At 34.4% G+C, this 12,582-nt stretch overlaps 1 protein-coding gene across 1 annotated transcript; it reads right to left on the reverse strand.

The window, feature by feature from the left end:
• Positions 1–6,836: 6,836 nt before the first annotated feature.
• Positions 6,837–12,112, reverse strand: LOC127735150 (uncharacterized). The gene is made up of 3 exons (XM_052245234.1): positions 11,899–12,112; positions 9,663–10,547; positions 6,837–8,704 (listed from the first exon to the last, which is right to left on the reverse strand). The coding sequence occupies exons 2-3, from the start codon at positions 10,524–10,526 to the stop codon at positions 7,676–7,678; spliced, it is 1,893 nt and encodes a 630-aa protein (XP_052101194.1). The 5' UTR covers positions 10,527–10,547; positions 11,899–12,112; the 3' UTR covers positions 6,837–7,675.
• Between the last annotated feature and the right edge of the window lie 470 nt (positions 12,113–12,582).

Consider the following 12,582-nt stretch of genomic DNA (forward strand, 5'->3'; position numbering starts at 1 on the left):
ATGTAGTTTATTCTTTTTTGAAAAACATAATAAAAAGTTTGGGCCACAGAGCATTTTGCAAGCTACAGGTTATGCAGTATTGTCAGATTTTGTATAAACTATACATGGAAAACTCAATGTTAGAAAATAAAAACAAAAATTGGGATCACCTCATAAGTCGAATACAGACTGGGCTAGGACGAAAATTTTTTTTTTACATAAATTGTCATCCTGCTTTTTTTTTTGCCAAGTTGCTCATCCTGCCTTTTTTTTTTAACTCAAAACTCCTGTCCTGCCTTTTTCTCAAATTTCATTCTAGCCCCCAATAAAAATCAAATGGTAGCTCCCTAAGATGGCGGAAGACACCCGATCTACCCTAAGGACAATATATCTAATGAGGAAGAAAATTACAATTTCGGTCAAGTCGAGTTACTTGTAGATCTCCTTTTGTTGAAAAGGGTCATTTATCTATCTATTATACTGTTCAGGGGGAGGGGAGAATCGAAAAAAAAAATACACAAAAATGGATAAAAGAAGGCGAAAGATACAAAAGGGATAGTAAAAATCTTAACCAAACTGACAATGGCATGACAAAAACTCATCAGCCGAAATAAACGAGAGAAAATGATCAAAAGCCAAACAAAACTGAGCAGCACGAAACTCTCAAAAAAAGGGGTGATCTCAGGTGCTCCAGAAGGGTAAGCAGATCCTATTTCATATGTGGCACCCGTCACTTGGCGATTTTGCAAATAAAGAAGGAATGTGTTATAATTTTCGAGGAACTCCCCCCCCCCCCAAAAAAAAAACATGAACTACAGGGTGTCAAATCGATGAACATGCTTAAAATAGGCTCCTTTTCATAAAAAAGAATTGATGAAAATGTATTTGTATTTAGTGTACAGTGGCAAATATTACATGCATATAAGGACAAGAATATGTAAGTGTGATATGAATATGAATAAATCTTTGCTCTGTACAAGACATATTTTGCTTGCTTAGCCGAATTTCTAACAAACTAGTTGACAAACCGTCTCTGACAATCTATGGAAATCCAAATATCATCGGTTTTGATTAAGTCCAGATTTTTTGGTTTTATTTCGGGGAAAAGGGGTGCGTTTTACGTACAGTGGCAAATATTACATGCATATCAGGACGAGAACATGTAAGTGTGATATGAATATGAACAAACCCTGCTTTGTTACAAGAGATACTTTACTTGCCTAGCCGAATTATCAACGAACTAGTCGACAAACTGTCTCTGACATTCTATGGAAATCGTAATCGCATCGCTTTTGATTGAGTCCAGATTCTTTTGTTTTATTTCGTGGAAAAGAAAATACAAATTTTTAGATACCTATAACAAAACCGGGGGGAGGGGGTCACATTCTGATATATCTCTCACCATCTCAGTCCAACGCTAATGGTATTATTTGTCATATCAGTTGATCTTTGTTTTTTAAGATTAAGACTCCAGATTCTTATGTTTTATTTCATGGAAAACGGGAGTGGTAAATACAAATTCTCCGCTAACTCTTACATAGATGTGATTTTATATGAGTAAAATTTGACCCTCACAGTCATAACCGAAGTCTTATAAGCGCAATATTATGTTGTATATATTAAAACACCACATAGATAAATATTTTCTTAAATATTGTTCATAAAAAAAAGTCTGGTTTTTAATCATAAAAAAAAAACCCAAACAAAACATGTAAAATATAGGCAAAACTGTATTCAAGTGTAATATATAGCGAAGGGTAATTCTTTTGCTTTATGAATTTATGGAAAACTTTCTTTGTATATCATTTTGACTCCGGAGTTAAATTTCATTAATATTCATCAACTTGCAAATAAAGAGGAAAAAATCCTGGGGATTTGTCCCTCATTCTTTTCCATAGAATTGCAGTACTTCTACGCATCGTTCTTGTCTTTCAATTTAACATAAAACTATTTAATATTTGTACTATATTCGAAGTCAACACCAAAAATCTTCAATTCTGCACAAGTACATGTCATCCTATCATTGTTTTATTTTGACTTTACGTTCTGTTTTTTTAACTTAACATTTTACTGTTTCAAGTCAAGACCAAACTTCTTCAAATTTACATCGTGTAGTTTCAAGTCAACACATTGTATGATAAGCCTCTCGTGACGTCATAATGATATAACATCGTGCTATCTGAGCTCAACAACACGTACTTTCAACTGTACGTCGTGTAGTTTTGACTGAGCATATTGTATGGCAAGCCTATCGTGACATTCTAATGATATAACAACGTGCTATCTTAGCTTAACATCACGTACTTTCAGCTGTACGTGGTGTGATTTTAAATGAGAAAATTGTGTAATAAGCCTATCGTGACATTATAATGATATAACATCGTGCTGTCTTAGCTGAACATCACGTACTTTCAACTGTACGTCGTATAGTTTTAAATGAGCATATTGTATGGCAAGCCTATCGTGATATTATTATGATACAACAACGTGCCATCTTAACTCAACATCACGTACTTTCAACTGTACGTTGTGTAGTTTTAAATGAGCAAATTGTATAATAAGCCTATTGTGACATTATAATGATATAACATCGTGCTATCGTAGCTTAACATTACAAAATTTCAACTGTACGTCCTGTAGTTTCAAGTGAGCATCTTAGCTTAACACGTTGCATCGTGTTGGTTTAAGTCAACAAATTGTATGGTAAGCCTTTCGTTTCAATATAGTGGTGTAGCATCGTGTTATCTTAACTTAACATCATGTACTTTCAACTGTGCATCATGGTGTTTTAAATCAACAGATTGCATGATAGACCAATCGTAATATCACAATGATATAACATCGTACTATCTCAGCTCAACATTAATTAATAACAAGTCGGCACCATACATTTTAGCTATTCATTTTATTTGTTATCATAGCTGTCGATGTAGATGACTGAGCAGTATCCATCTGCACGCTAACATCATGCAACGTCAACTTCACATCATGTACTTTAAACCCAACGTTACGTGTGTTTGGCATATCATCACAACATCGTGACTTATCATTATACTATCACGACTAAAGCACTTGTCATTGCAAGTCAACATTGCGCAGATTCAACTTAGCATATTGTAATTTAGAGTTAGCATTTTGATGACTCGATTCAACATCACGCTGTCTCAACTTTACATTTTAAGCTTCAGCATAACGTTTTGTAAATCTCTAATATATGACAGCTGAGGCTTTCCATAGTAAATGATGCTTTGCAATCTCTTAATCATTGAAAATTGTAGAATGTTATCAGATACTCTTAATGCAAAGAGTCATGGTGTGATATCAAAATGCCTTTGCAGATCGTAATTCTCCAATAAATAATTGTAACGCCTTTTAAAAGGAATGATAATTTATAGTTAAGGGAAAAAAAATGAATTTGTCCCTTAATGAAAATATAAGTGTGATGCTTTAAATTACTGTAAATAAAAAGAAAAAGAAAAAGGTATAAGCTTGTTTGATAATAACTTATATATCGTTGAATGATCTTTGTTCGTTAGTTAATACTGAAAAATGTATTAACACATTTATTTCTCGTGTTGCTTCTTTTTTTCTTTAAAACACCCCAACTAATTCTAGAACAGTACGGTTTGCAGTTTATACTAATCATGTGTATAGAAATATTATAAATCCAAGGTTTTATAAGTAAATCAACATGCAGGAGGCCGGTTACTTTAATAACTTATCAAATATAATTGTTCTACATGTACTACACAGCAAATCTTCATACGAAATGAAAAGGTGTACAGCTTTTGGAAATTCAATGACGGAAGAATGGTAAACACATATGCATATGTCCTTACATGACAATAAAGAACGGTTGATTTTATTTTGGTGCTAATCCTTCTCTTGGGTTGTTTGGTCTTGTGTATGGGACAGCATACTTCTATTAGTTTTTTTTCTGTTTTGAAAGAAAATATAAAAACATACAAACATACAAACCAATTTGTTCATGTTGAATACAGAACCCCGGCCGAGTTAAACAAAAGAATTTAATATTGCGATGTGTGCTGTGTCTCCGCTAACCGCGCGACATAAAGGCGTAATAGAAAAGACTGGTTACTCGGATTCGGATTAATATGTCAGGGTAAGTTGACATGACTTCCTGTCTATGATTACCTTAAAACTAAAACGGTAAAACCCCGGCAAATAGTGTCGGTCTAGTACAAAGCATGGATAACATTCATGTCACATTAATATGTTCTCGTCCTAAGAATGCATTTGATTCGCCACTGAATGTTGAACAGCCATACGTCAACATCATTTTTGTCGAGCCTGCGACATTTTTGTCGCGAAAGCTAGACATGGCGATCCTAGTTAAAGTGTTATAGACATCAATAACTTTGTCAAACCTTCATGGAATTTTATGAAATTTGGACATACTCGATTAACGGTTTCGGGTCAATAGTAATATAATACACTGAGACAGTAAAAATACACAGCTGACCCAGAATCATTTTGATATCTATAGAGAAAAACTCTAAAGGTGGCACGGCCAGAATTTGGGTTGTTCTTTTGTGCCCACTTAAGTCAATGTATCTGACCACTGTGATTGAACAAGATTTGAGCTCTTGATAAAGGTAAATCTATTGAAGCGCTTTGGACGCTACACATTTAAAACGTGTTATTTTTTAAATATTCATATTTTTTTTTCATTTACATGAGATAAAAACTATTTTAAATAATCAATCCGATTGCAAGAAGCTTGAAAACGAATATCTGTAATCAAGCTACACGTAATCCTCATGAAAGAATCCTATATAGCGGTACTGCACAAAATAGAATTGAAACATGACGTTAAATCACAAACAATGACCTTAAACGTCACAACTGCGCCTTGGAAACCCTAGTACGAGATCCGCTTGACAGTCACACTATAAACCAAAAGGAAAAATGGGAGCTACATTTGCAAAATTGGATTGCTCTGGGTGCTTCCGTAAAAATAAGATAGGGGTGGTAACAAATTCTCAGCACAGCATAACACACAGATTTGAAACACGTCCATCATCTGAAATTATACAAGAGTTACAAAGAATTGGGATTGTGTCCGAACGTTCTGGCGGAGTTAGATTTTTTGTAGAGACATTACCAGAAAGTGACAAGCTAAATGAAAAGCCAAGGCGACTTCCTGCCCTTCCTGGTTCTACTGGTTTAACAAGAGGAAGACCCACTGGAAAATCAAGAGCTACCACTTCAAAAGGTATATTTCAGATTAAAATTTTGTTAGAATGTGGGAAGGCAAGATCATTGCAAGTAAGTGAATTTGGAAATTAACTGGAAAGTTGAATTTGGAAATTAACTGGAAGGTTAAATTTGATGAATTTTGTGGCACACTGTGTATTGAACCCCGGGATCTTCACTACGCATCATATAGTTATATGATCACGAAGGCACTAATTTGAAATACAGGTCGAAAATAGTTATTAAAATCTTCTGTATTTTCTATTCTTATATGCATCTGGTTTCTTTATAGTGAAACACGAAAATGTTGTACTTTTCTAGAAAACGAATTTTGAACAATATTATTATTTTTTTTCTATTTTAGAGAACGATATATATACTAAAGAAGATAAGGGATTAATGGTCGAAATTCGACGTATTGGCGCGCTTGCAGATAAAGGTAATTATAAAAGTTTCGCATAATCAATTTAAACGTATGTTGTATGCGGATTTTTAGGAGCCAAAGATATTCAAAAACAGATGAAACATACAAACTAATTGCAAAAATAACCCAAAACAATAAAACAAACAAACACAAACACAAAAAACAAAAGCGTGAAAAACAATCAACAGCAACTCATGCAATCAAACGACTAGGGATTTTTTTTATATTGTGGACAGAATTATCGGCCAAAAGTTGCAAACACGATTTTTGGAATATATTTTTTTTTATCACCAGTGTCATCTGATATGGAAAGCTGATTCATGCGTATGGTTGCCACGCATGTAGCGAAGAATTACACGGATTATGTCATCTATGTATTTTGACCGGCTATTCTATTGAAATAAAAAAAAAATAGTAAATATCTGCATAAGCAATCATAACAAGATAAACATGTATTGTTGTATTTAGGAAAAATGGCAAAGGAGTCAGCAAAAAGAAGACAAGAAGTAATAGCTAGAAAAGAGGCAAGACTAAAAGAAAAAATAAGAAAAATAGAAAATAAACTGAAGAGAGAAAATCAAGCAGCAGAGAAAAATATCCCCAAGTCTAAAAACGAAAAAAGAATAGAACCGGAAAGAAAAACCAGACCAAACAAACCAGCCGTTTCCGTTTTACCCTCTGTATCGGTATAAACTCACTTTATGATATCAAATAGTTTAATTTTTAACGAAAAAATATTTAATATTGTATTTCTTTAATTTTTAGCGAATAAACACATTTTTACTTACGTACTTTAATATTTTATTTCCTTTTTTTGGAAATGGCTTCTGTGTGGTTTACTATCATTATGATATTTTTTAACTGGGTATCCGATGGTTTTTGCCAACGTGCTATGTGTGTGGCGATCAACGTGCTGTGTGTGTGGTGATGTTTAGTTGTCGGTGTTTATTTACTTATAGTCCTACATAAGCAATAATAATTAAATAACAGTTTATAGTCCTACATAAGCAATACTAATTAAATAACAGTCATGACATGTCACCCTTTCACTAGTATATATACGGCAAAGTACATATTGTGTTGTAAGACAAAAAAAAAAAAAAACCCGCACAATTCGTTTGGATCCCAAAAAATGTACCACAGTCACGATAGTCAGGATACATTACAAGATTTCAATATCTATTGTGAGGACAGACGAATGAACAAACTAAAACAATACATGACATCAGGTTTTATTATGCAGCATGAGAGAGGGGGGAAAGAGAGACTAATATATACAGTGTACAAACTCATTATCATTGTATTACGCAATTAAATGGCCTTACTGGCTTAGTATGCAAAATAGATGTCTTTCACAGAAAATCCCCCAAAACCAGAACAGGTATTTCCTGGTGAGAAATTAAAAGGTATTTCATGGATGTAAAAGCATCTTCACTATTATGAATAAATGTTCGACTTTTTAAGTTATATGAAGGAGGTTCAATGATCGTTGCAATACTGAGCAACAGTGTACAAAACATATCTCATCAGGCCAAAAAAAAATAATACATGTGTTTCCGCTAACGTCCAAACAAAAAATAGGGTAGGTACGTAGGCAATTTATTTAATTTTATTTTGCAAGCATTTTTTAGTTGGTTACTACTAGGGAATCATTCTGACTTTAACAGTGCTTGTTCCAAAATGGCATAAATGTGTTAGGGTAGGCACTAAAAATTGGGGTAGGTAGGGTTAGCGGAAACACATGTATTATTTTTTTTGGCCTCATTGAAATGAAGTGTTTGGTATATACGAACAAAAAAAAAAACATATTCGTTTTACAAAAATATTCGTGATAATTGTAATCACTAACAAAAACATTTCGATTCATTTCAGTCACATACTACTTTTAAGCAACAAAAATAGCACTATATAAATGTAACAGCTAACTACATAAAATATTAAATCCAGTTCTCGTAACTTTTTGTCAATATCAAATCCCACTATGGATATTAGTAAAGTTAATATAATAAGTTTATGAATGTCTTAACTCAAATCTTGGCATTTTCATGTCCTCTTTCAATTAATTTGATAAATGGCATCAAACTGTAATGCATATTCAGCAAAGCGTTTGGCAGTTGGACGACGTCTCGGCTCACGGTCCCAACATTTATTCAATAGACTAAGTACGTTACTATGCAGAGAGACGTCGGGAGGTATTTCTGGAGTAAGGCCCAACTCGCCGACTTGTTTTCTCAGCTGTGGGTAATTTAACTTGTAAAACGGCTCTTCTTCACAACAAACTTCGAAAACAATTAAGGAGTATGAATACATATCAGACATCATTAAGTCCCGAAGGTGAAGATATTCACCTCTCAAATTCTCTGGGGATGAGTATCGAGGGGTTCCGATGTTGCGTACGTAATCCCCACCTGCAGACGTTGACGTTTCGGTTTCGTTCTTCATCATACTAAGTCCAAAGTCTGTTATCTTAGCAACAAGTGTTTCACCAGCAACATAATCAAGTAAAACATTCTGAGATTTCATATCGCAATGGGCAATATTTTCATCATGCAAGTATTCTAGACCAAGGGCAGTGTGCTGAATTATTTCAATCTTCTCTCTCTCTGAAAACTCCACGTCATCTTTGATATGCAGTGCATCGAACAGACTCATCTGCATATATTCCATCACAATGCACAAATTTGGAGTGACGACTGAAGCACCGATGAACTTTACAATATTGGGATGCTCTAATTCACAGAGAAGGAAAATTTCATCTGTAAATTCCTTCAACCTACGCCTTGACACTCTCTGAACACGAAGTTTTTTGGCAGCAACAACGGTTCCTTTCCACTTAGCAAAATGAACGTCACCAAATCCACCGGATCCGATTTTCTGCATAATTTCAATGTCGCTAAAATCAATTTTAGTTCCCCTGTAGTTCTGCAGCACCCGATCGGAAGTGTGCGGTTCACGTGTCGTACTAGTTTCTTTTTGCCATCTCATCACCTCCTCCATTCTATGTATAAGACTGAGGGCCACATCACAAGCTTCATATTGCTGTTCTTCGTCTATCCCCATTCTTGAGAAATCGATTTCTCTTACCTGCAAAATAAAATTCCAAATATAATTCAATCGTTATATTCCTTTACAGTACACTAGTGTGAAAATCCTCTCATACAATGTTTACAATCATAGAAAAAAACGTAAAATAAGTGGTGGAAGGTACCAAGGGACACTCGAAAGTCGTAAGAACCCGACAACGCATTGGCAAAAAAACGAAGGAAGACAAAAAGACAAATACATACAAAAATGTATATGATAATACCAAGGGGACACTCAAAACGCACAAGTCGCGAGAAACTGACAACGCCTGGCAAAAAACGAAAGACGACAAAAAGACAAATACATACAAAATTATATAACAGTATCTCATTCTGAAAAGTGCAAACATCAGTACACAACAACGATACAGTAAATGGTACTTACTGCCTACTAAGTTAATGTGAATAGGAAGCTATGTACCATGTTACGGAGGAAGCTGGAAACACTATAATATCAAATTGGTAGTTTTTATCTGATTTCACGTAAGGATTTGTTAACACAATTAAAACAAGATTTTTTTTTATTTCACCGTGTCCAGAACTGTCGACTATAGCTGATATACATTTTATTTAAAACTCTTGATTACACTAATGCTGCGTTCACATGTAATTCGAATTCGATTCGCATTAACTAATTCGAATTAGTTTAATTCGCATTCGAAACGTTTTACGTCCAAACGCAAATTCTAATTCGAATTGCACTGCGAGGCAAATTCGCTTTACTGTCCGAACGACGTTAACTTTTAATTCGTACTAACAAAAACGCATTTCTAATTTCGAATTAAAAAAGAAGAGTGCGTGAACGCGATTAGCGAATTCGATTCGCATTCGATTCGAATTCAATTCGAATTAAATGTACGTGTGAACGAGGCATGAATGTCGTGATCCCTTCACAAAATTCAAACAAGCGCAGACGATATTTCCAAAACGAAATTACAACAAATCCATAATTTACTTACTGGATCCCTCATATAATTTCTGTATATATCCGAAGCTCCAGAAGTAATCGTACTCTTTCTGGAAATAGGCATAGATCCCAGAGGCTTTCCAACTCTCCCTTTTGACCTGTTGAGAGCGTTATCAACGTACTTCTTTGTTGCTGGAGATGCTTGTGAAGTTGAGTTTCTTGAATGTACAGCAGCACCGTGCGGTAAACCAACTCGCCCGAGGCGACGATTGAAAGGATTATCTTTATAGACTTTGGCGGCCGATGATGGTGACGGAGATACATGGAACGAGGCCCCAATACCACTATCGTTGAATACGTTTTCGCGGTAACTCATAGGACTTTTTCCCGATACCACAGCAGTACCATGTTCCAATCCAACTCGTCCTATGCTTCTGTTGTATGAGTTATCGACATATGACTTGGTTCCACTGATAGATGCTTGACTCGAATTATTACTTGAGCCACTTCTTGAAACAACCATGCTACCATGTGGCATTCCTACTCGACCTAAACTACGGTTAGACGCGTTATCTACATATGTTTTGGAACTAGTATCACCTGAACTATAATTTCCACTCCCACTGGAACGAGATACTGGCATGCTACCATGTGGCATTCCGACCCGACCTAAACTTCGATTGGAAGAGTTGTCTACATATGTCTTTGTATTTCCTCCTCCATAACTGCTACCGCTACTGTAACTGCTACCACCGCCACTGTAACTACTGCCGCCGCCACCATAACTACCACCACCGCCGCCACTGTAACTACTGCCACCACCGCCACCTGAACGGGATACAGGCATGCTGCCGTGGGCCATCCCGACTCTACCCAAACTTCTATTCATTGAATTATTCACGTACGTTCTCGGCATCTTTTTTATTCCAATCTGAAACTGAAGGAAAATTTTAATTATTTTATTAATAATGTATAAATCTGTAACGTACAGTCTGTCTGGAAGAGTGATTTCCTTTTCCTAAACAAATTTCACGAACAAGATTTGTTTTCGCTGGTGAATAGCCGTATGGTTTTTATAGGCATACTTGCTGAAGAGCGGGACGAACTTATATGCTATCTTGAAATCTATTTGAAAACGTTTTGATCATCAATGTTTACACAGCTTCTCCAATACCTGACTTACAAGGGTATGCCCTTATTTCTAATTTTAGTATTATAATGTGGAGATTTCAAACAGGTTCTTATTTTCGAGAGATGTGCACGTGATAACCGTTCTCTTTCATTCACATGCACGTGTTGATAAGCCCTTTAGATATTAAATAAAGTTAGTGAAAATTAAGTAGATTCAAGGATATTCAAATTTAGTTGGTAAAAAGTCAATAAAAACAAGTCAGTTTCTTAACACAAGACATATAATCAATGAAGCGTAAAAGTCATGTAATAATTGTATTTTTAAGTTTTGTCATAGGTCATCATGGTTGGTTGACTTGCAGAAAATAAACACTCCTAAAACGTAGTCAAAACCAATGCCAGTACTTTTATTTTCGTTTCTCAGAATTCTGAATTTCTGAAATCGAAAATAATGACAAGCCAACTCAAATGTTTCTTATAAAACATAAAATGATGTTTAAACACAGCTTTATTAATTTTTAAATACAAGTAATATTGATTGTTAAACTATATACATATTGTCTGATGTTCTCAATCCAATCAAATTATCTTAACTAGGTTAATCTGTTGATTTTCCGGAAACTACCATTATAAATAGTTTTACATGTAATATGACAGAATGGCTTCTTTCTTCCTCAGTTTCTTCCTATGTTTATACCAATTGTTTCAATATATTATAGGTCCTAGTTGACTTTTTACTAATCATAGCAATTATATATGACATTAAATTTTAAATGAATTTTATATGAAACGACAGAAGATATATCTGCATGAACGACTTTCTTCTTTTGGTATACAATATTCGATCCATCGACATCCGATGATCACATAATTATTGTATTGTCAGCATACGTGGCCTATTTACAAAATTTTACCCCAATTTAAACACAATGTAATTATTTAGTGCAATGAAAATAACAAATTTGTGATTATATACAATATAAGACTTCACGTATTTTGAGGAAGTGTTTCAAGGTACTACTCGAGGATATGCATACGGGGAAACATAATTTGAACTGAATACTGTTGTAATTTATACGTCTTTATAATGTCAGGGAAGAATGACATTTTAGTAGGACCTGCTCAGGGTTTTAATCTTTGCAGAAATACTGACTTACCTCTTAAAGAAATTAAACTATCCAATATCTAAATAAATCAATTGATGGCTTGATGCTTAGACATAATTTTCCCGCTAAATGGAACTTCTCTAGGTTTTTCAGTTACGTTCTAAAAATAAATATTCAATAACAAAGTGCCACTACCTATGCGTATTACACAAACCACAAACACGTATATATGGTACATTTGACAACTTGTATATATTATCGGTGTAGTTTCAGGTAACCAGACAGATAATCTACTCGAGAGGTTCCAGTGAACTTAAATCGAGGACAATCATTCGATAATTCTGAATATGGGAGGAGTTTTTTTTTTGTCCGATGGAATATTGGCAGTTTACATTATGCGAGGCTCTCTTAATTTTTAATCGCGCGAAAATTTATATTTTGTACAGAACTATTCCCAGCAACCTCTCAAAATCCTCTTACAAGATTTATATGTAATAGGAGGGCAAGATCTTTTCTGTTAAGGTGTTTAGGCATTTTAAAACTTTTGTGAACTGTTGTATTGAAAATATTTGTTCTGTTAATAATTGTTATTGACTTATTAGCTGTTATCTGTTTTCTTAAAATTGACATTGTTGTTAACTGTTATTATGAAAAAAATTACCCCTTTTTATATTATTTTTGAATTCAGTTTTCTGTTTTCTAATTTAAGATAATTTAAATTAACTGTTATCTGTT

Source organism: Mytilus californianus, unplaced genomic scaffold (assembly GCF_021869535.1).
Source record: "Mytilus californianus isolate M0D057914Y unplaced genomic scaffold, xbMytCali1.0.p SCAF_3, whole genome shotgun sequence".
NCBI lineage: Eukaryota > Metazoa > Mollusca > Bivalvia > Mytilida > Mytilidae > Mytilus > Mytilus californianus.

Coding starts and splice junctions, on each gene's coding strand:
- LOC127735150 (XM_052245234.1), bottom strand. CDS start 10,526: ATGCCGAGAACGTACGTGAATAATTCAATGAATAGAAGTTTGGGTAGA. Junction 8,705..9,662: donor GAAATTATATGAGGGATCCA/GTAAGTAAATTA, acceptor TTTATTTTGCAG/GTAAGAGAAATCGATTTCTC.